We start from the raw sequence: 24,385 nt of genomic DNA, 5'->3' as shown, positions 1-24,385 counted from the left end.
TTTAAGAACAAAATTCATTATTTCACTATAAAACATGATCGTCTGTGACAGATCTCTGACTCAACCATGTCATAATGTGCCTGGTAAAACATGCAAAGACTGCAGGAATTACTTCTTCACTATTTTTGCTTCTCATTAAAGAGGCTTCTTCTAATCTAAGATGACTTTTTTTAGGGTTTATCATTAAGATGTTTAAAAACTTTGGGTTGTCGTTAGGTTTGAGTGGTTTGACAGCACAGGTCTTTTTTTTTTTTTGGTTAAATGTAGCTGATTGTGTTCTTAAATCGATTAAAGGCCCCTGAATCTAACCAAAATGTGGCAATGTTTTTCTCATTTTGTAAATAAGTGTAAAAAAAAAAACATTATTTAGTGCCTCCTGAATAGATTTATTTTCATATTTATTTATTTACTCTCCATTTCTGGTTATCTCCCTCTGGTGTGGAACAAAGACTTATATTCAGCTCATGTTCTAATCTAGATCATTTCCAACATCATTATTATGATTATTATTTTTAACGATAAAACCCCATCTTTTCAATGCTTTTGGATGTTAATGTTCTACTCTCTCTCAAGTAACCTCTGTAGTGCCGTCGCGTACCTATAGGGGTACACGTACCCCCATTTGAGAAAGGCTGCTCTAAATGACTCACCTCCAAACTGAATACATTTCTTAGAATTTAAGTGAAAAATATTTAAACAAAAACTAAATTGAAGTCTATCAGCAGATCTTTCTTTCTTTCCTTTTCTGCCATAACAATAACCAATAAATCTAAAACATCAGTATGTAGTTGGTTTCCTTTAACAAGGCAATAATGTACAGTGTAGCTTTCTGTTTGTGTTACAAATTATAGTGATGCACCCATTCATTCGGTATATTACCTAATGTTAACGAAAGACTGACATAAAACTACGGAGGAACCTGCACCACAGCTACCAAAACAGTGACACAACACTGACATGTTATTGATTTTAAAAACATTTAGGTGAAAAAAAAAGAAAAAAAAAACTTAAAGAGGCACAGTTGAAGAAGAAAAAATAATAAGTATTCTTACCACTGTCGAGAATGCGACGAACGACGTGTTTATTGATATAAGATATTTTAAAATGAAGCTAATCCTGCCTCTGCAAAGAGGAAGGTAACAGCTGAGTGAACGTGATCTGTGACGTCATTTGTGCGACAACCCTTAGTTGAATTTATGCGTTTTATAGACAGAATGATGCTTGTGGAACCTAAAATAGTACAAATAAATATTTTTCTCCATTGTTTTGTGGTCACTTTTTAGTTTATTTGTTCGAAATGCGTGTTTATGTGTTTTTACACACAGGCAATAGCTTTGGACACCTAAGTTTCAACATTGGTTAGTAGATCTGTAGAGTATATGGATAACACCAGCGTCCTTCATCAGCACGGTGATGATTCATCCTAGTGCTTTACGATTGAAGCATTTTTCCGGGAGGCGCAGGTCCTGCTGCTGTTCGCTCTGAATGTCACAAACTGTCCAGGCAGCAGCTCTCCATGAAACGTGCTAGTCAGAGTCCATGTAAGTTATTTTTAACAGCCCTTTCTACATTTTGTCTTCTTAAAACAAATGTGTCGAACTAATAGTGAGCTTTAAAAGACGTATAACGAGACCATGTAGCCAGTACTTTTATTGGATGTATCATGTCATAATATTTATCAGTTGTTTACTTGCCACCGAGGTGAGTGGCTTTCTAAAATAATCTTTTTTTAGTTAATTATTCTTATCGCTTTGCCTTTACTACATTTTATGAGTTATCCTCAAATTAATTTGAGCACAGTTGTCTTTAAAAAAAACAAAAGAAAAAGCCTACCCTAAACAGCCCATAATGATATGAGGCAAGATATTAGTATTCACAAACAGGTATATTTGGTCCTGTAGGAAGTCTGTGTGTTACTGTTTGGTTGACAGGTAGTATTTGGTCTGTTGTTGATTTCGTAGATTGCTGTGAGTATGAGAAAGATCCATGAGGTCAGAGCTGGGTATCACCATATCGCGATATTTTTTTTTTATCACAATAACAACATTATTACGATACGGCGATAATCGATATATCGGTGGAAATTTCATCCACGATACATTACGATATCTGTGTCACTGAAGAACTTCATAATTTGTCTACTGCACTGAATCCATTTCACAGCAAAAACAAAACATTGTTAATCAATTTCACATGAATAACAGCCAAGTAAAACACAGTGTATACTGCACAGTGGCTCTTCTTAACACACACTGACCACAACTAGTCACATGTCCTTGTGTTGTGTTTAAGTAGGGAAGACTGGTACAAAATAATGTTTCACCAAAATATTGTTAATGATGTTTGTGCAAATTAACTTCAAATTATATCAAACAAAATTAATCCAGAAAATACTTATTTCAGTGCTAGTATTATCAACTTATCTGTAAACATGGACACATGTCATTGCTGCTTCACAAGCAGAATTAACTTGTTTTAAACATTTCAGTCAGTGCATTACCCTGGCATCGATGGTCGTATCGATATTTTGGCACATCCTTATTAAGTAGGGATGAATCTATGATTAAATTTGATTTGGTTTGCTCTCTAAAACAATATAAAATGATTTTAAATGCAATTCTGGCAAATAATTGTAAGACGTTTCCTTTCTGTTTAGTTCTTGATTGCCAGTGTTGTTGTATTGCAGTGGTTTCCAACCAGGGGTGCGTGTACTCCTGGGGGTACTTGAACACATTGCAGGGGGTACTTGGAAACATTGATGAATCTATTTTCAACATGCTGAGTCATTGTTAGGCCTATTTCAGACACTGCACATGCTCATCCAACATCTTTTCCACCCGTTGACAATAAACGGCATTAATGGAATAAACAATATTGTGGCCTTAATATCCTAATAAATTGCTACTAACATGTTATGCACATTACTAAAAATTGAGGTAAAACATTTATCTGATATACAATAATTGTAATGCACAAAATTTACATTTAGTGTGCATTAAACGTACACGTTGACATTCTCAAGCTGTAGGAGATTTCAGAGGCCAACAAGTTAACATGTAAATAAAACAAGAAAGGTTACTAAATTGGAGTGATGAAGGGGTTCTTCTCATCTGAAGAGAGGCCTTGGGGGGGATACATGAGACAGAAAAGGTTGGGAAACACTGTTATATTGTGATCAGTTGTGGGCCTGTACTATGAAGCTGAATTTCCTCTTATCACCTTAACTTCCGGGATTTATCCCGTGTCCTGTACTACGAAGCTAATTAACTTCTTACCGGGGGGAAAATCACTGTGGCAACTTGTGCTGAACAACTCGGGACCAGGTTAAGATGCAGATAAGATCTGAGTATAAAGCAAGTATAAAAGTACCACCTCCTGACCAATCAGTGCCCTTGGAAGATGACCTGCCCATTCTTAGAAGATTTTGGTTGGTGCATGGATCTGACAGCGGTGTTTAGGAGAGAGAGAATATTTATGGATAAATGCAATCCTTTCATTTACCCAATGACATTCTATAGGAAAGAAGATATACATATTCATTTGATGGACTGATCAACATTTGTCACTCTCGATATCCACAACCCGAAGAATTCATGTGACGCTCATAGCTTCAGCAAAAACACACATAACATAGCAACATAATATAGTAGGGCTGGGCGTTATGACCAAAAATGTATATCTCAGTATTTTTCAAAATTGTAGCGGTTTCACGGTATATGACGGTATTTTTTATATTTTTTTCATGCATAATCAGGTGTTCACAGCATTTTCTACTGGCTGAGAGAGGAATTACTGCAATAGGTTGACTTAGGATGGTCTATTTTACTGTCATGATGAGTGTATACTGTAGAATAATTCCACACTAGTAGTAATACAAGCTACAATGAGACACAGCCCGACTCCGTCTGTTTTTAAGGCATCCACACATGTAACACCCTCTGGCTCTTTGCCCTGCTTGCTTAGCTTTAGCATAAGCTTGATTTCTAGCTTTAAATGCTGCATAAGTTGTGTGGTGGTGTCTTATTGTAAATAATGTAGCGTTTTGTTTGCAGCTCCGCATTACTGGAATTACTTACAATCCTTTGCTCTCTTTTTTGTGTATTACTGCGAACATGCCAAGCTAACCGTGCCTCCATGAGTATAGACATTATATACGTATATAATGTTTATGTCCATGAGCGTTGTCATCCTGTAGCAGAGGCATGCGCACGCAAGCACATGCACACCAGCAGCTTCAGAGCTTTCATGTATTTCTTATCCATTTACACCGTAACTAACACCAAAGCGCTACTGTTTACATTCCTGTTTAAAAGTGAAACCATGAAAAGGGTCCTGACTCAAACGCGGCGCAACGTAGCGTTCCGATTGTTGTGTAATCAAATACACCGGTACGGTGGTACATTAAAATTCATATCATAATGAAAATATATAACGGTATTTGGTATTAACAGGTATACCGCCCAGCACTGTAATATAGGGTTTATAAAATACAAACAATGCCCACCTTATGAAGTAGGCTTACTTCACTTTCACATGGTTCAGAGTTATCAAAGCCAGACATTGCGCTCACATCAGCATGCTTTAATAAAGGTAAAGTGACCGATTTGTTTATTGCCCAAGGAAATAATATTGTATAATATCACAATTTTACGCATTTAAAGAGTTAGGAATTGTTCTGCCTTCTTGGCTTTTGCTGTAGAAACGGTGCCGCTTTAGGCCTGGATTATGGATTTTAAATCTTTATATATTCTAAAAAATAATTGTCTGTTCCCCCATAGTACGTAATGTAGGCTGCTCTGCATGTTTTCTCTGTGTTTGTGATTGATCAGGCCCTGCAAACTCCATCCCTTTTAAATTCAGGTAGGAAACAGTGTTGATAACCAGTTTCATAGTACAGCTGCTCTGGGATTGATAATGTTTGGTTAGGTGAAGCCCACTAACGAAGAGATAGTCTGATTATATTAATCTAGCTTTGTAGTACAGGCCCGCCCTGTATCATTTGTTAATGTGGTTGTTATTTATTAATTTAAAAAATGACCAGTTTACACTGAAATTGAAAGTGTAACTTAACATGCACTTGACTTGAAATTCAAAAATGCCTTGATTAAGGGCGTTGCTGTTGGATAAGTTAAGACACGCCCAGTCACTCTCTGACAGCAGCACAACAGCTGTGGCGATACGTACACGATATGGCTGTACATATTTGGAACTTGATGAATCCTTTGATTAGACCATAATCATCTGTTTATAGAAGCACAGTCACAAACATCACAGCAGCTGAAAGCAGTCTGCAACGGAGCTGTCAATCACTGCTCATAGAAGACTGAGAGAGGAGGAAGTACAGGTGTCAGGTCCTTCCTAGTAACTCTTTAAGCTCAGGTTCATCTGATTTTCATTCATCATCCTTGAAGTGCTTCTGGAACTTAAATTCAGTCTACATGTGGTGAATTCTGTTCATTGACCATGAATTGGAACGGCACCTACCTGTTTATAAAAGGTCTATAACAGTTCATATGAAAAACAGTGAATTAATGAATTAACTTTCTTTTTTTCCCAAACATGTATAATCAAATATTAATAAATTGTACATGTTACACAAGTGGCAGCAACAAATTAAGCTATCTATATAGCATTCAAAACACTGTAGGGAAGGAGGAAAGAGAAGAGGCAGTCATAACGTTTAAAAGCATAATTCACCTAATTACTAAACTCACGCATGCAATACAGAAACAGCAAACCATGTGATGCTACACTGTGTAAATCTACAATCAACCTAGAAAGGAGATGAGAAGAGATACAGTAATTGAATACAATTGTGGATTGTCATTTGCTAATGAATACAGTAGGATCTCTGATTTGCTTCCTTAGAACAGATGCACTAAGGAAACACGCTGAGGCACACTGGTAGGGCTTTTCCACCGGGCAGGAGCTGGAGCTAACTTGGAGCTAGTGTGTGTTTTGGCTCCGAGCCATTCTGTTTCCACCAACATAGCTCCAGCTCTCTGAGCCAAAACCCAGAGCTACGCTGACCCCACACAGCTTCTGGGCTTCAGCTCAGCTCTGAAGTGGGCAGGTGGTAGGCGGGGTTATCGACAGTCCTCCAAAAACGAAAAGCAGCCATTTTTTTAAGCTGGCGAGCGGCTGGTCACGTTAGTGCAAATCTGTCAAAAAACATTTAAAAGTGAGTCCAAGAAGACAGAGCAGTGGTCAGAGGAGGAGAACATTGTTTCCTGGTACTGTGGGTGTCTGAAGAGGTTCAGGGGAAAGTGGACGGATCCCCACAGACCAAACAGAACTACAGCCATGGAGGAACTCGTCCTGTAGAACTGTTACTAATCCTGGTAAGTTTGATTTCACCCTGTTAAGCTAATATTGGTAGTAGTTGCTACAATATTCCCTCATCCATATTATGAACGTTACGTCTAATGTGGTGCAGGCTTGCCAGTTAGCCGCTGGTTAGCTAGGAAACCATAACAATACTTTAATATTCCTGAAAGCAGCTGTAATATTTCATTAACCTGTATTCAGAACTTCCCTTATTGTTACACAATGGTCATGTAATAATATTACTAAACTATGTGGTAACAATGTTTCTGCTGATTTCAGAGCTGATCTTCATCTCAGAACAAATCTTGTTAGATTTCTTCATTTTATGCAAACAATGATCAACATGATCAATATTATCTGTTGGTCCATCCTGAAATATCATTATACACCATTTACTTGAATTTATATTTGTTAATAAATGAATGAAACTATTATTAAGAACTAATATTTTCTATTCCTGGACAAAACAAGGCTCACACCTAATCAAAAAGCATTGCACACTCTTTATTATACACTTGTTTTACCATATTTACTGTCTCGAAGTTTAGGGAAATACATACATGATGAACATCCAACCGTTATTCATAATGCAAAAAAAGATCCATCAGACTGATACATAACGCAGGATACAGAGAACACACCCATGGATTATTGTTAAAAACATGAGATTTAAAACTCCAGATCTCATCAAACTCAAAACTGTCCAAATGATTTATAAAGTAAAGGTTCACTTCCAAAAAGGTTGCAGAAAATATTTTTAGAGCGAGAAGAGGAATATATTTTAAGAGAACTACATGTCAAGATGAAAAATGCTAGAACAGTCAAAAAGATGAATATAACATCAGGGGTTAAATTATGGAACTGCGTAAGGGATGAAATAAAACAACATAAACCAGTTTAAAAAGCTTTTTAAATCATATATTGTTAGTAATTATAAGAAAGAAGAGTAACAATTTTACCAAGTACATGTCATATATACATTCATGTGTATGTATATATGTTTGATGTGAATGTATTAACTGTATATATAAAACTTGTGTAGAATATATATTGTTAAAATAGTAATATAAGCTAAATATTTTGTGTGATTATCTAGAGAATCTTGTTTAGTTTTATTGTGATAAGGTAGGTTTGTATAAGCTTTGCTTCAACCTACACACTTTGGCTTAAGGATTACACAATTGTTTGTTTTTGTATTTTCTTATTGTGGAGACTGCTGAAATAAATAATAAATCCAAATACTTTTAATGCTTCTATGCAGGAAAAAAGGAGGAAGATGTTAATGCAGATTTTCTTCCATGGAGCAGTCAGGGACGCGGTTCATGGACCAGAACCAGGACTACGTCCATGGTCCATAACCTCCAGCTCATGTTGAACTCCTCAGCACTGGTTGGACTGGTGTTGGTTCTGGAGCAGATAGAGGCAGACTTTGGCTCTTTCTTATAGAAAACCCACAATCATTTTTTAAGTCAATGTTAATATATATTGAGTTGGTTTATATATCGATTTTTACTTTGTGTAAATAAAGTTACTTATTTTGTATTTGATAAGGACTTTGTTCATGGTTTGTTGCCGACTTGTAAGCACACACTTTATTTTTATTCAGATAATTTAATTACTCTTCACATCCACTTTTTGTAAGATAGAAACATAACCTGCTCTGCTGTAGCACACACTATTAAGGTATTTTTTTTATTTTATTTTGATACATTTATAGGACTGAAAAGTTCATACAATACTCACCTAATGAGTAGGACATTTAAATAAAATGCAATAGAAATGTTCTCAAATCAAAATTTATTGAAACAAATCAAAGAGCAGCAATAAGTATAAAACAAATGTGGATCAATAAGGTGTCGTTAATCATTAATAACACAAGTTGAACAACATGATGAGGACACACACGTTTAAATACAGCATCCCTTCAGTCACACAGTAAGTTCTCGGTCCAAATATAGATGAATGAATGACATCAGAACATGTTGGTTTGATACAAACGTGTGCTGATTCTGGTCGTATTGAGTCACATCAGTGCGATCACGGATGTGCACAGTCAGCATTAAGAGCATCTATAATGATAAACAAACATATCAAAATCAACTTATTGTCTTATCTGCTGTACTTATGCAGGCGTAGTTGAAGCTACGTAGCTTAGCAAAGGCTAACACTAACACAGTCATTGTTAAGCAATAAAACGTCTTTGATAATTTCCTGTTCACAAATGTTGTCGCAGATTCCTGTGACTCCGATGAAGACAGTAGAGTTGTTCAGCTGAATATTTACATAGGATAGGATAGTATTTATACGATGTCAACAGTCAAAACATGGGCTTCATTATGGCGAAAGTGCTCATGGGTAAACTTCTACGTAGTCAGTGACGTACTGACGTATTGTGGTGACGCATGGACGTGGCTCCAATTTGCCGCTTCTCCGAATTAAAAGCAGTGGGAAAGAGTGAACTATAAGAGGGTGCTAAGTATAAGTAGGGCCCTAAAAAAACCACGCTAACAGAATCGCGGACGGAATCTCGGAATCAACCAATGAAAATCCACTGTTGAATGCAGACATTGACAGAATCAGTCAGAATAATCCACGTCAGTATAATTTATATCTACTTTTGAGTTGTATCTTACTCATTATTTTAAGTTACATTTTTATTTTTGGTTTGCTTTTTTTTTTTTTTTTTATTTATTTTGTTTCCTCACAGGAGTTAAAAACAAATTATTTTCTGAGAAAAATAATTAATATTTCTAAAAATAGAAAAACAGAATTTAAAAACATTTATGTTGAAAACACGGAATTTCGGTGAAAAATTGTGTTTAAATGCTCGATATTGTCCCATTACATGCATTTGATAGTGTATTATTTGTCATATTGACATATCTCCATGATTTTGTTTGGGGAAAAAAACATTTATGAACTCTTAAAAAAACAAATACAATTTCCATTCCTGGAACTGAATATGGTCATTTTGGTCCATTTTTCGCAATCACACTTAGGTTGTGTGAATTTAATTAGAACTGAATCAATGCTGTGATCAGCAGTAGAGACTAGAGACATGTTTTTAGCTTTTTAACGCAATAAAAGCTTTTATAATGTGAAAAATATCCCTAATGTAATAAAGGACATTTTCATCCATAAAATCAGTAACACTATTAAAAGTTAAGGCAAGGAGTTTTAATATTCTGTTTAAGTACCACATGTATGGCCCTTGAATGCCTTCAGATGGTGCTGGCATACTACTGGTGATCTCTATTCCACTCATATTTTTGCTGGTGGGAAGGTAAGGAAATATCACCAAAATAATAATTCTACTGTAAAAACAGGCCATTAAAAAACATGTATCCTCTTGCAGATTTGTATCTTTGATGCAAACTACATGTTTATCTTGCATTTTGAGAACTGATTTTGATTTCATCTTTTTATTTCAATTTGTATGCTAAGAGAAAATGTCTTTTTAATCATATAAATGTGCATATAAAATGTGTTTTTTGGGAGAAAACGACACTAATAATGCTAAAGATACACAACTGTATACCATAAGAGGAATAAAAGGTTTTATTTTTCATGGAGTGATGATAATGGGTAAATTATGTTGGTTTTGAGCTGGTGAAAGGCTACAATACTTTAACACACTTGCCTTAAATTCAAAGCTGCAGACCATACCTAAGCCTCAGGATCCAGTTTTGGAGCTCATCCAATGAGCTCAGCCCTTTTGTGGCTCTTATTACTCCACCACTGGTCCTTTTTAAATCAATTCAGTTTCTCAAGAAACAATGCTTTGATCCTAGATTTTATCGACTCCAGCTCCTTTGTGTTTCTAATTTCCTCGTCCTCCGACATTGTGTTTTCATTTTGGGCCAGCTGTTTTCCAGAGTCTTTTTTAATATGTGTAAGAAGTTTTCTTCTCCATGGCCCAGCCTTGTAAAAATCCTTCTTTTCCTCTTTGTTAAATGAGCAATCCATCAAGCACAGCATTAAAAAATGAGGATGTTACCACAAGATCCAACCAGTATTGGCTTATTTTATCTTTTAGTTTCATGAAAATATTTTTGTTGTATACTTAGCTTTAAAAAAACAATACAAAACTCTTCTGAAGCATTTGTTTAGCTCTTAAAGCTAATTTATTTTTAAAGAAAATGTAGAAGTTGGTATTGAATGTTTTATTAAGTTGTTTATTTAATGTTTTGTAAGTTGATTTTAAATTGTGTGTTTTGTTTTTGTTTTTTGGCCTCCAGACAGAGGTTAACACTTTGAAATCAAGGCTTCACGTGATTAAAAGCATCACCATCAGATCAACGTCTTACTAGTAATTTATTGTCTCTACAATAGTGCAGACGTTCTCAGGCTTAGCATTATTTATCTCACATCTACACAAATACCATGCAGTGTATTGTCCTGACTGCAGCATGTACCACCAATTTGCTTTAAATTGTAGTGTTTGCTTTTCATCAAGACTTTCTGAGACATGTTGATGTCGGTCTCTGGACATTGTGAAGGTAGTAGTTTGTGGTGTATTCGTCCTGAAATGCAAACTTTTGAACTAAAACATAACCTGGTAGATTTTCATGGTAATACGTCACAAAAGTATCAGTTTTAAAATGTTGTTCAAGTTATTGAAAACTTTTTGTTTTTGTATTTTAAAAATAATAAGTTACAAAAACAGGCTAATTTCAATTTAAAATTGAAATGTTGTATTTGATACTGAAACAATGTTCAGCAAATGACACAAAATGTTGTCACTGTTTATTTGTTTTTAGGTACTTGGCTCGAACTCTCTTCAAGATGTCAGGTCACAACCCATTGCTGAGGCTGGAGCAGCGAGCTACTGAAGCTGATCACATCATTGATTATCTCAAACAGCAAGTTCAACTGCTGAAGGAGAAAGCTAGTAAGACACGTGCATGGGAAAAACAAAATACACAGTGATTTTCATTTATTTCTTTGTGTATCCATCTTTTTGTTCATGTTAGAGTTGGATTACCTAATGTTTTTATGCAGAGAATACTTTAAGTTTTTTTTTGTTTTGTTTTTTTTTAAATTAATGCAATCTACAGTTAATTTATTTCTAAAAAATATAATTTTATTTAATGGAAAATCAATAGTCTAAACCTTTTTGAGAAAAGTGGGTCACATTTCATGTTCATTATAACCTTTAAAAAATAAATTTTAAAAAGTCTAATTTTTTTAATATTCATATAAATAAATATTTTAGATAGTGGTGTCCCGATCCGATATCGGATATCAGTCTGATATTAGCCTGAAAACAAATATCGGTTTCAGATTTCCGGAGTGTGTGCGCGTGTATGGTGATGGCTTCCAAATACTAAAATACACAAAATGACTCCAAAATCACACTACAATGACAACAAAAAACAATAATTATACAAAAAATGCTCAAAAACACAACATAAAGATACAAAAATACACATTATGACTCCAAAAACATACATTACAGAAAAATACATCAAACAAAAAAATATAAAAATGAGTATAAAAAAACAACACATTTATCTTGCGCATGTCCCATAAAATTAAACCAGGGAAATCGCTATTTTTATGTTTATAACACTACATAGTACAGAGTATGTACACCTCTTTGTACATCCAACCTTCTAACATATTCTCATTTGGCCATAATTAAACCCCCACCTAAACCTTTTTTTTTTTTAAATGCACGGACAAAAAAAAATCCAACTAATGTATAGCTGGAACGCTATATAGAAATCTTTGGAAGATGTCTCCAGATGGACCAGTAATAACTGTGTTATGGTCCTGTACTGGGCTGTGACCTATTGTTTGACAGTGCTTACTATGAAGAATCAGTTTTTTGTCCATTTGTGATTGAAATTGAAAAGTATACAGAAACTATTACTTAAAAAAAATTCTGTACTTTGCATTTATCAACTAATTGTTTTAGATTGTAAATTTCTACCCACACAATGAGTAACTGGAGTTGCTACTGTAAAGTTGAGCCAATAATTGTCTGAATAATTTGGAAATGTTCATGTATGAAAATAAAATGAACTCTGTGCTAACTTGGTTGCAGTCGTCCAGGCCAGCATGCGAGAGGAGAAGAAATTAATGGTTGAGAATGCAAAACTAAAGAATGACATTGAGCAGCTAAAGAATCAGCTGCTGGAGAAGGAAAGGATGAGAGGAGGTACGTTGACTTTAGTTCTCTGGTGCAAAAGAAACAATCATATCTCTGTATTTAAAGGACTTTAATGTTTTTTTTTTTTTTGGCATATACTGTATGAATATATATTGCTGTTTGAGGCATTGTGCACTGGAGGAGCATTTATGTCAGTGTCTTCACAGAAGTTTTAGCCTAATATTAGCAGTTCATATTTTTTTAATGAGCAACCATAGAGCTTGTGTGTGTGTGTGTGTGTGTGTGTGTGTGTGTGTGTGTGTGTGTGTGTGTGTGTGTGTGTGTGTGTGTGTGTGTGTGTGTGTGTGTGTGTGTGTGTGTGTGTGTGTGTGTGTGTGTGTGTGTGTGTGTGTGTGTGTGTGTGTGTGTGTGTGTGTGTGTGTGTGTGTGTGTGTGTGTGTGTGTGTGTGTGTGTGTGCGTGCGTGCGTGCGTGCGTGCGTGCGTGCGTGCGTGTGTTGACTTTCAAGAGTGAATGACTTGGTTAATGTTTTCCAGGGAGAGAATGAGGGAAGAATGTAAAGAGGAAGGAAGAAACGAGCATTGTTTAGGACAATCTAATGCGTTCTGAAACAAAAATAGTGGAATGAATGAATAATTTGAATGTACAATTTTTTCCCACACTTTGTGTCCAACTAACGCTTTTCTGCCTGGTTCAGGTGAGGCATACTGTACTTGCAAAAGTATATTTTTTGTTTGTTTTTTTCAAGGGAATATCTCGTCTCCTGTCTTAATCCCCAATTTACATTGAAATTGTAAACATGTCAATGGGATTCTTTATGTTTTAAGAATAAACAGCTGGTATACTGTGTAATAGGCACTGTTTTTAGCGATTAAAAAAAAGTTTTTTTTCTTTTTTTTTTTTATTTTTGAAAAGAAATCAGCATTAATTATGACTTGTTTTCCATCTACTGAATGTTTGTCCCTTGTACCAGTAAGTGCAAAACATTAGATTATTTAACAGCTACTTAGCCATTATTTTCAAACTCTTTTGAAAAAAAGAGAAGAAAAACAAGAAAAAAAACAACAATTACATTTTCACAGAGAGGGAAAGAAAACACATTGTGAGAGCAAACCTAACGGGAATGTCGAGTGCTCATTGCCTGTAATTTCAAGGTAAACCTGAGAGGTCCTGATTCCTGCTCTAGAATTAAGGTAATTAAAAGCATTATGGTGACGGTGGTATGCCTTCAGACCGATGTTTGTCAGACATAGACACTGGACTTTATAGGAATTCTGACAGCAGGCGCCGAAAATTAGGGGTTGCTTATTTTTACCGAGTTATTGTAGCACATTGTTCCCTGCTTTATGGCTTCATTTCCTTGTTCCCATCAACTTGTGAAACTCTGCCATTTACCCATCCAAACTGTTTGCCTCACAAATGCATAACTCCCACTCGGTGTGTAATTAAAGCTCCCTCTATCATTTCAAAGTATTATGTTGATGCAATAAGCGTTCCTCTTTTGGGCATGAGTGACACTGAGCTTTTGGCTGTCAGTTAGAATGTGTGAGATACCTGGAGTGGAATTGGTTAAAACAACTTCTTTAAGTATTTTTTTCTTCTTTAAACTGATACTTTTCTTTGCTCTAAATTGACTTTGCAGTCCTGGATGTACCAATGACAACAGGTGGAACCGTCATTGAATGCAGTTCAAAACCAACCCCTCCCAAACCCTCTGGCTCTGCACCCACAGCTTCCACTGCAGCCCAGAGTTCTGGTCCCAAAGAGGAAAGTCAAAAGAAGAAGCCTGAGAAAAAAGGTAACAAGTAACCACAGAAAAAGGCACATTAAAGATTTAGGGCTCTATTCGCCCGTCTGGACTTTTTTACGCGCCTGCAGTTACGTACTTCTCTCCTACTCGTATTCTCTCATCCAGGTTACTGACACGCCCACTGCGCGTAAGTAGAGCAAAACCGCGTAGTCTGTGATTGAAGGCGGGCTGAAGGAAAGGAGGCAGTGATGTCATTTTTTTGGGCGGTCTAGAAATCACGGAACCTGGAGTTTTCCCAACGTTTGTAAATGTCATTGAAAATTAAAAAGTTCACTTTTAATTTGAAATGCCTTCATTGATGAACAATATAACAGGTTGATATGATCAGATTAGTGATCAGATTATTGCAGTGTGACTGAGGATTGGCCATATTATTCTGTCCTAGTCACAGTTAAAATTTCTCTCTTTGATGATGATCATCATCGTCGCTGTAAAGCGTCACCGAGTTAGATGAGCTGGAGATATGAGGAAATAATACGGCCGCAGAGCATCCTGCTTTAATACAGAGGGATGTTTGCAGTGAAACACAACTATTGGCTTCCATAATACGCAGTTTTAAACTTGAATTGTTGAAAGCGACCTGAGCTTTCAACAAGGACTTATGCAGAAGGACTTACGCACACCGGAGAATGCGCGTAAAGCCAGATTTGAATGGGAACACCCACATTTCAGCGACGCTCAGCCCAGAGTGTTTAACTGGGATGAAGGCATGTAATGACTGATTTAAGTACATGGAGAGGATAGCACACAGCCAAAAACAGCATCACTGTGCGGCTTTTTGGACTTACGCGCATGGGAGAATAGAGTCCTTAGTAAATAAGGCCTAAATGAAGTTTAGGCCTTATTTACTTTAGCTGCAATGGTCACTTTATTTCTGGTCTGTCCTCAGCTAAATGTCGTTATATTTAAGTCTTTGTATTTTATTGTACTGTCCATGCTGTCTGGTTTTGGAGTTGTCTTTTTTTTTTTTCGTTTTGGCAAATTGTCTGTCAAGCAAATGGATCTGTGTGCCACAGAGGCCAACACTCATGACACACATTGCAGATTTTATTGCTAATAATGAGCGAATGAACAACTTTATGGAGGTTTTTATTGAGTTAAAAAAAAGCACCAAATCCTCACAAAAACACAAAACATGATTTACTCACGCCCAATGATTTTCAAACCAACTCAGTGTGGTTTGCAAGTACAAAACATCATTTGCAAAGTATTGCATTTTGTTTTTGCAAATAAGAGACATACCTATCAAACAGAGCATTATTACACATACAAAGAAACATGTTGTTGCAAAAAAAAAAACCATCCCTCAAGTACAAACAAAAAATTTTCAAATGCAAAAAAATAGGATATTTTTGTGTGGATCTGCAAGGCAAGAAAGTACGGCAGTGCCAAAAGTCATGTGGCAGTTTTTTGTTGTTGTGGAAAAAAATGGAACTTAAAACATTTTTTATATATATATACTGGTATATATATATATATATATATATATATATATATATACTGTATATACCGTATATATAATATAAAATATGGGAAGGTGGGTCAGACATTGCTTTTGTATTTGCGCTTTTCCTGGAAACTTTTAGAACCTGGCAATTATCTAGTTTTTCTTGCTTAAAGGAGGCTCTATTTTGTGATGCACGAACAAAAAAAAAAAATGCTAGTCTTTGTGGGTTCAAGCGATTCATTTTGTTAAATAGGTACGCGTTATACAAGCATTGCATTGTTGTTGTTAGTTGTTGTTTTTAGTAACAAGGTCCAAATGGCTCTTTTCATACATGAGTCTGAACCATTGATCTCTTTTTTCCGTGTGTGCGTGAGCTGGATGATGGGGTTCTGGAGTCAGGCTGGCAACATGTGGCTGTGTTAGGTTGCAAAAAAGATGCATATTTTTAGTTTTTTACACATATATTTTTGTGATTTAACCTAATTGGAAAGCCTGGTTGACATGTACATAAACCAGTCTGCTCTGGTTGTATTTTTATGAGTTTAGTGAGCGTCTGGCAATTCTCATATCAAGGCATCTAAGCTGGGATGTTGAATAAGTCCCTATCAGACTGTGTTCTTCATCCAGATGCTCATTGATGCATAATTTACCCACAGTTTTATAGGGTGTGATGTTCCTGTACAGAAGGGGTCATTAACCAGTGACCTGCAGGTGATCTCCAGACTCCCTTGTTAGAATAAGTTGCAAATTGTTTTCCAAAATAGATGTTTTGTGGAATTACTGTACTCAATATATATATATATCTATATATTGGTATAGAATAGATTGATTGGTGTACACATGATGGCCCACCTTCATGAAGCACATCAGTAAGGGCCACTTAAGTGTGTTTGCTCACTTCTCTGTGAAATTGTTCTACTGAGAAAAGGCCCATTGCATCGACGCTGACTGTGCGCCTCCAAAAGATCTATTCAGATCCTCGGCACTTCACACACGACCGTACTTCATATGCGTTATAAAGACCATACTTGAATATGGGAATAAAGCAGTGCACACAAGAAAGGATCCGGGGCGTGATGGATGCAGAGAACCCTCTTGGTGACAGAGATGAGCACAGAGCAGATCTCAGTGTTGCAGGTCATTATAAGAGGAACAGATTTCACTGTAATAAAGCAGAGAAGCTGCTCTTCTTCAAGAACCAAAATGCACTTTGTGTTTTAAGAGAGAACATATTTCATTTGATTCTCTCTCAGAAGCCCAGTCAGTTATAGGCCTGTACATTATTATTTAATGTACCCATGAGTGGGGTCAAGTTAAACATTTTATTGTGTATTTTATTTTATGTTGTGCATTGTCAAATAACAGTGCAAAACAAACATTCTGTGGCAATCAAATCGTACATTTGAGCACCAATTTCACCCCTTTTTCATCTGTTCTTTGAACAAATGATCTTAGATATATTGATCTATGAGACCACTGTGGATTTATCTGATAAAAGGTTATCGTCTCTTCAGCAGCTTTTTCTACCTCTGCTAAGGAGGTTTTTGTTTTTGTCTGCATTATTTTATTCATTTGTGTGTGAATAGTTTAACTCAAAAAATAATGGACAGATTTTGATGACATTTTCAAGATATATCTGAAATGGGAGAGTAAACAATTGATGACATTTTGGGGAATGGTTTGGATAAGTATACTGATTCTGGATCACTTGGAAAAATGGATAAATCCCTATGTTCAGCTCTTTGAGCTGGTTCAAAAAATTTGAGCATTTCATGGTTTAGTCATAAGTTCAATTTCACTTTCTGTTTTGAGCAAACAACCACACAGCCACATGCTAGAAATGTCTTATAACCCTTTAAAGTGTGAATGATCCTGGTACCATGATCAGAATCAATGATCCAGATAACAGCCAACATCTGGCAAGGAGGAGATTTGGAGCTTGGCAGAGGTTTGCGCTTTCTGAGTGCTCTTACTGTTAATATTTTATCAATCACATACACACATCATTTGCAGTAAAGCTCCCTTGCTATGTATTTAACCCTCAGTATAAGTAATATACATCCTCACTAACAAAAATGTAAAAGCAACACCAAAAACAATAATTTCTTAAAAAAGACAGGCTTTTTTATTTGTTGTGTTTTTTTTTTGTTTTTTTTTAGATGAGTAGCGCATCCTTACAGTGTTGGCTGAAATAAATGTTGTACCTCTGACTGATCTCCAGTCTTTAGCAAAAGAGAACAAATGCCAGAACACATGTCAGTGTGGGCTCATAGAAAATATGGAAAATGCTGTATTAATTTATTCACAACAATTATTGTGTGTAAGTCAACTAGGAACAGGTTTTCAGTCTCTGGGGAAAAAAGCATCTGCCAAGGACTCATGTGTTGCGAATAACAAAGCTGTTTTTGTTATTTGGTTGATGATTTGAAATCTGGGAAAAAGTGAAATTGTAATTTCCTTTAAAAGTAATCAAAAAAAATGTTTGGTTTGAGTTGTGGCTACCATGAAAGGTGTGCCATCCTGAGGCCTTTTAGTGGGCTTTTTTACAGGAGGAAATTAAATCAAGTCTTCTTTCAGCAAGGATTTATTCCTTGGAAATTCACTAGTGCTCTTTAAAACAAGCATGTCCTCTAATATCAGTCATATATATTTTAATAGCATGATATACTGTCACAGACCCTTCTTTTGACTAATAGTTACTTGTTTTTAGCTATTCATATAAACTGAGTTATCTAAATTTACTCCAACTTAGTAGTGATTGCACTAATGACTCTGAGCTTTTATTTTGTCCTTTTGCTATTTTGATGCTAGGTGGCGAAAAAGCAAACAAGAAGCAAACAGCCTCTATCCAAGAGGATGCAAAGGTGGATGTGTCTCGTCTGGACCTACGCGTTGGACAGATCATCTCAGCTGAGAAGCATCCTGACGCTGATAGTCTGTACGTGGAGCAGATCAACGTGGGAGAGGCTAATCCCAGAACTGTTGTCAGTGGACTGGTCAAACATGTACCGCTGGACCAGGTACAGTGCTGCTTGTTTGGAACACACCAGTAGCAGATCTTTGAGAACTAGTAAAATGTGAACCTTGCACTAACCACTTTTCCTCCATTTTTACTGTGTTTATTAAACCTTTTGCCGACAAAATCTTTTTTCTCAACTTTTTTGGCAAGTTTTAAGTGATTAAAATATCTGTGCAAACACTTCCCAACACCATCACCACCCATTTATTCACGGGAATCTGTGTCGAGTGCCTTTCCTAAAGGATGGCGAAGCAGCTCCTGAATCCCAGTAGAAGTCACATGTTGATTAATGAATACAGTATGTTTTTACACATTTTTGTTTTCTTTTGACACTTTCGTTTCACATTTTGCTCTGAATAGTGAGTTAATATGACGGACAGCTATGCAGCTGTAATTTTTCATTCAGAATGTTCCACAAAATAAGTTTTGTTTTTGTAAAACATTTGGTAAAAAATAGTTTCCAAAAATGTTTAAAGTTTTTCCCAAAATAAGGTTGTTTTTGTCATGTTTTAGTAATTCGTAGTGAATAAATTGAAACTGGGATTATATTTCTTAATAAACTAAGATAGAATAAATCATTTAAAATCATGTGCTTCTTTCCTCGTTGCAGATGCAGAACAGAATGGTGGTCGTGCTGTGTAACCTAAAGCCTGCTAAGATGAGAGGAGTGGTATCGCAGGCTATGGTCATGTGTGCCAGCTCACCAGACAAGGTGGAAATCCTTGATCCTCCAAATGGAGCAGTTCCAGGAGATCATGTCACCTTCCAGGGATTCCCAGGTATCATTCACTTGTTCACTGTTAAGCACTTGTCAAAATTAAAAAGTTCATCGAGATTAGGAATGCATTTTTGACAGCTATTTTATAACCAACATTGTTTCCCTATAAACTAAGCAGCAACCAAAGATGGAAATGGTTTTCAGAAACTTCAGACTAGTGTCCAGGAAGCATATGTGCGCTCAGGAAATTAAGTGTACCGTAATTTCCGCACTATAAGTCGCTACTTTTTGTCACGCTTTGAACCCTGCGGCTTAAACAATGACGCGGCTAAATTGTGGATTTTTCCCGGTTTTATAAGCTTCATGCCGCCACAAAATTGAGCTCCGTCACATTAGACAAGGTAGAACAATGAAAATGTTCACAAAAAATCGTTCTTGCTCACACTGAATCATTCTGATCGCTCATTTTGTCATGATGCACACTGTCTCATCAAAACAACGACACGGAGAAATGTTGTCAGAGAGAGAGAGAACCCACAGCAGCAGCAGCTGCGTGGATCAAGTAAAAGTCAGCCAGTTTGTAACAGAAGGATAAACAGCATATAGTTGTTAAATCACTGCATTAGGTTTGTTCAGGATTGATTGGTGCCCTGGACTCTGAGGCTGATGGAGTCGCTTCCATAAGGAGGATGGACAGATGGAGCAGAGATCAGAACAGGCTGGATACAGCCTGTATCCACATCTACAGTAAAAGTCAGCCAGTTTGTAATAGTAGCATAACAGCATGAAGTCATGCCATGTTGGATTTGTACAGAAGCGATCACGTCCGTGTTCTGACTCGCTGTGATCCCTCCGCGGTAGATCACAGTAAGAAGAGCGGACGAAGCGGTGTATCGGTCTGTAAATGGACTGATATGTAGACGTGGGGCAGTGACTTCATGTATTAAAGGAAACTTATCAGTTAAAACACGGACATTTCCGTGAAACCTAACTTGAGTACAGCAGCCCACTTACCTGCCCATTCTGATTGGCCGAGTTGTCTGACGGGCACCCTCATCAGCCAATAGAGTGCTGCATTTGTGTGGATTTTTCTTAGAAAATTGCAAAAGGTTCAGATCGTTCTGTTTCAAAGATCCTAACTACGGTCATTGACATAAGTCTTATCACATGAGTATCAATAGGAATCATTTTAGCTCCAGTCATTTCACTCATTTTAATGTCGAGAGCGTTTTCATAAAAATAACTGAACGCAAATTGAAACTAAATTACCCTGATGTGCATAAAAAACGTCTAGTCATGTTTTTTTTTTTTTTTAGTTTTCTTAACCAATCACAGAACAAAGCTTTACTTGTGATAAATAATAATACAAGCAGTGGTTCCCAAACAGGGATATGTGTACCCCTAGAGGTACATTGAGAATCTAGGAGCAGGACACAGACCGTGGCCACAGGGCGCTGAGACAGAGCCCCCAACACAGCAAAATAGCAAAAGCTATTCACCAACACTGAGGGCCATGATACAGGACCACTGCAGCCACGGCCCATCACAGCCCTTAGTGCAGAGGGCTCCATCTGAGGAAACACTGGGATAGTAATACTAAAAGATAAACCTAAAACTATAAAAACAACATAAAAGAACAATCCGAAAAGCTATAAAAACAACATAAAAGACAACATTCCCTAAACTATAGAAACAGGATAAAAGATCAATCTAAAACTAAGACCACAAAGCAGGGCATTACAGTTGTCAATCCCACTAGTGATAAAAGCATGCATTAGCGTCTCCATGTTGGCCTGAGAGAGAACGGGGCGGACTCTGCCTATGTTCTTCAAATGATAAAAACCTAATTTTGTTATATTTTTAATGTGAGGGACAAAAGTGAGCTCAGATTCTGAAATAACGCCCAGGTTTTTAACTTGTTCAGAGGGAATCAAAGATGCTGTTTGAAGTTTAGGTAAAAGCATACACAAATATCCCTGAGAAACACCACATGTTATTTTACAGACCTTAGAGTAGAAAATATCCATAGACCAAAGTGCTCATCCTCCTGAGCCTGAAGACCAGATGAGGTTCTCAGTGTTAATGTATCCAAACACTAAGTAGAGAGAATAAGAAAAAGACCTAAAAAAAAAAACTGGTGGAATGTGTGAGAATTGGAAAGAAACAATAAGAAACAATTGTTGTAGAGAACAGTTTGTTGGTTGGACAGTCAAAAGAGGAAGGTTACAGCAGTCCCAGTGTGTGAGGCAGCATCAATTCTGCAATATAAAATTATTATGGAAATCAAAGTTAAGGACCTATTTTTAGACAGCTGTGGTTATAATAAAGTATGTATAGATAATTATACAGCACCAGGTTTGCAGAATAGTGTGTAAAGGACTCATTGAAGGTAAACCTGTCTAGGGAGCACCCTAAGCCCAACTGCATTAGTGAAGGCTTACTTCTCTCACATGTCTCAGCTACTGTAAAGCCTGGTCTCTTAACATTCAATCCCTTTGACCACAGCAGTTTTATGGATTTAACTCTTTTTCTGTTTTTAAAAACTCCATTACATATATTCTCTAAAAGCTAGTTTGGTGAGAAAACAGAGTAAGCATTGAGCAGAGCAATAATAAAATTGCCACTGGAATGCACATTTTTGTTTAATGCCTTTAATTGTATATTGTTAAAATCTAAAGTACAATAAATCTAACTCCTCTTTAGTTTATTTCTTCTCTTGCTCAGACTTGGTAATTATTTAAATTACATCTAATCCACTGTTAGTACAAGCATATAATTGTAATAATGTGTTCCCCCTCCCCCCCACTCCCAAATGACTCCTCGTCATTTTGCTTCAAATCAAAAATCTAAGCCAGTTGTTTTTCAAAGCTTGTTTCACGCCTCTGATCATAATTGACTGTGGCCACTTCTAGGTTATAAATCACTATAATGAGCATCTTTGGGAAATGAAAAACATTGATGTTCTATAATGTCAAGCAGAAATAAGTCAACACCAGACTAAAGCCAGTCAGGAAAAACAATGATAAACAAAGCCAACCACAGATAATGATGTCACCAAATCTTCAAAATGTGAACCTGCATGAGTCACATCTTCTGTTCTGGTGCACACTTTCTTGAACTGTTTTCAGGTATAGTTTATTTTCTTCTTACTTATTTTGCACTTATTTCCCTGTCCATGGTTACACCTTACAGGTGTGGTCCTTACTGTATATTCTTCCATGATTAGTAATTATTATCCCCCGCCACAAAGTGGAAGGAGGATATAGGTTTGGGCTCCGTCTATCCGTGCGTCCGTCCGAGTTAATGGGGACAGCCTTTCTCAGAAACTGTTTAAGATAGGATAACTAAATCCAAAAAGGTGTGTGGCTTCAGGGTATCAATAGGGGTGTGTATTGCCTGGCATCTGGCAATTTGATTCGTATCCCGATACATAGGTCACAATACGATACATCCCGATATTAAAGTATAAGGCGATTATTTTTTAATATATATATATGACCTAAGAAACATCTAATCTGTACATTTGTACACCTTCATGAGAACATTTTATATGAAATATATTTTATTTGCATATTTTTATATCTGCCTGTGGCTTTCAAACCAACTTTGACTTTAGTGCAACATGTTTTAGTGCAACTTGTATTTGCCTAGAACAATAAGTAAATGCAAAAAGTTAGTACACGATTTTTATGAAAAAACTCAAGCTGGTGCCCAGGTTTCAGCACACTTTGTTGTGCAGTTACAATGTCTCCTGCAGTGGAAAAGAATTTCCTGGTTAAATAAAGGTTAAAAAAAATAATAATAATATCGTGATATATCGCCGAATCAATTTTTTTCAACACCCCAGGTATCAATACCTTGATGGAGTTCGAAAATGAGAAGTTCGCAATTATTTTTTCCGGAGTTATTGCCCTTTTTTTCCGTTTTTCTTTACTCTGGGTGAGTTTGTGTGTTTTGACTTACCACTGTTGCCGTAGTTGTTGGAAGTCGCCACCTTGAAAGCCCATGGCCTACTGGTCTCTACTAACTAAGTTCTTGTATTTTGGGCTTGAAAAAACATATGCTTGTGAGTATGTTTAAGTGTACTGTTTGATAACACTCCTAAGACTGTGTTTGTGGAAGTTAAGCATAAACGGTGTGTCATATAAATCACTGCCAATCGCGGTAAATGTTAGCATGAGCATATACATGGGTTTTCCCATAGACGTTAGCATGAAGCTAGCGGACTTTGGTGTGTAGCTTCAGGGTATCAATACCTTGATGGAGTTTGAAAATGAACAGCGCGCAATTTTTTTTTCCGGAGTTATTGCCCTTGTTCCATTTTTTTGACTCTGCTCGAGGTACAGTATCTTCAAAGGGGACAGCTTTTCTTAGAAACCGTTTTTATATTCTGATAATATTTTCTTGTTGTTGATAACTACGTCTTCTTGTTTTTCTTGTTTAGCACTATTTTAAACTACAATTATGTTTTTAAAAAAATTGTCACCAGTAGGATCAATTAGCTCAAGCAAAACAAAGTAAATTCACTTTTGTTTTTACATTATTGGTATCAGGGCTGTGACACTTGATGTGGTTCAGTACACACAAAACTAAAATCAAGGTAAACATGTTTGATAAATGTGAGTCTCTGATGTGTCATATTGCCTTTGATTCCAGGTGATCCAGACAAAGAATTAAATCCCAAAAAGAAGGTGTGGGAACAAGTTCAGCCAGACCTGCGCACAGACGCCCAGTGTGTGGCAACCTACAAAGGAGCTGCCTTTGAAATTGCCGGTAAAGGCGTATGCAAAGCCCAAACCATGAGCAATAGTGGAATCAAATAAAACATCTGCCTAAAATAGCTCAGTGTTTACTGACTAGTTCTACTTGCTTTTTGCCAAAGTAGTGCCAAGTAACAAACTGAATAAAGGTACATGCTTTGAAGATGATTAATAAAGGATTTTAAATGGA

The 24,385-nt window shown here is 36.5% G+C and overlaps 2 protein-coding genes across 3 annotated transcripts in view; one reads left to right on the top strand and one right to left on the bottom strand.

The window, feature by feature from the left end:
* Positions 1–1,163, bottom strand: part of tbck (TBC1 domain containing kinase) — a 42,049-nt gene extending 40,886 nt beyond the window's left edge. Inside the window, exon 1 of the mRNA XM_028450526.1 lies at positions 1,053–1,163. The gene's annotated coding sequence lies outside the window, so the exon portion shown is untranslated. The remainder of the gene's footprint in view (positions 1–1,052) is intronic.
* Positions 1,164–1,386: 223 nt separating this feature from the next.
* aimp1a (aminoacyl tRNA synthetase complex interacting multifunctional protein 1a) lies at positions 1,387–24,385 on the top strand. 2 transcript variants are annotated; one of them, XM_028450771.1, is made up of 7 exons: positions 1,387–1,541; positions 11,088–11,218; positions 12,377–12,490; positions 14,084–14,239; positions 18,510–18,718; positions 19,328–19,496; positions 24,092–24,385. In XM_028450771.1, coding segments are annotated over exons 1-7 (948 nt in total). In that variant the 5' UTR covers positions 1,387–1,539; the 3' UTR covers positions 24,259–24,385. The 2 variants fall into 2 exon arrangements, with proteins under 2 accessions (XP_028306572.1, XP_028306645.1); XM_028450844.1 differs by lacking the exon at positions 1,387–1,541 and adding an exon at positions 8,770–8,921.

Source organism: Gouania willdenowi, chromosome 1 (assembly GCF_900634775.1).
Source record: "Gouania willdenowi chromosome 1, fGouWil2.1, whole genome shotgun sequence".
In the NCBI taxonomy this organism is placed as follows: domain Eukaryota; kingdom Metazoa; phylum Chordata; class Actinopteri; order Blenniiformes; family Gobiesocidae; genus Gouania; species Gouania willdenowi.
The sequence above is the reverse complement of the archived record's forward strand: the minus strand, read 5'-3'. Positions and strand labels throughout refer to the sequence as shown.

Bases quoted from the DNA above. Each gene is read 5' to 3' on its own strand.
- aimp1a (XM_028450771.1), top strand. The intron at 11,219-12,376 runs GTAAGACACGTG...ACTTGGTTGCAG, and splicing joins ACTGCTGAAGGAGAAAGCTA to TCGTCCAGGCCAGCATGCGA. The intron at 14,240-18,509 runs GTAACAAGTAAC...TTTTGATGCTAG, and splicing joins GAAGAAGCCTGAGAAAAAAG to GTGGCGAAAAAGCAAACAAG.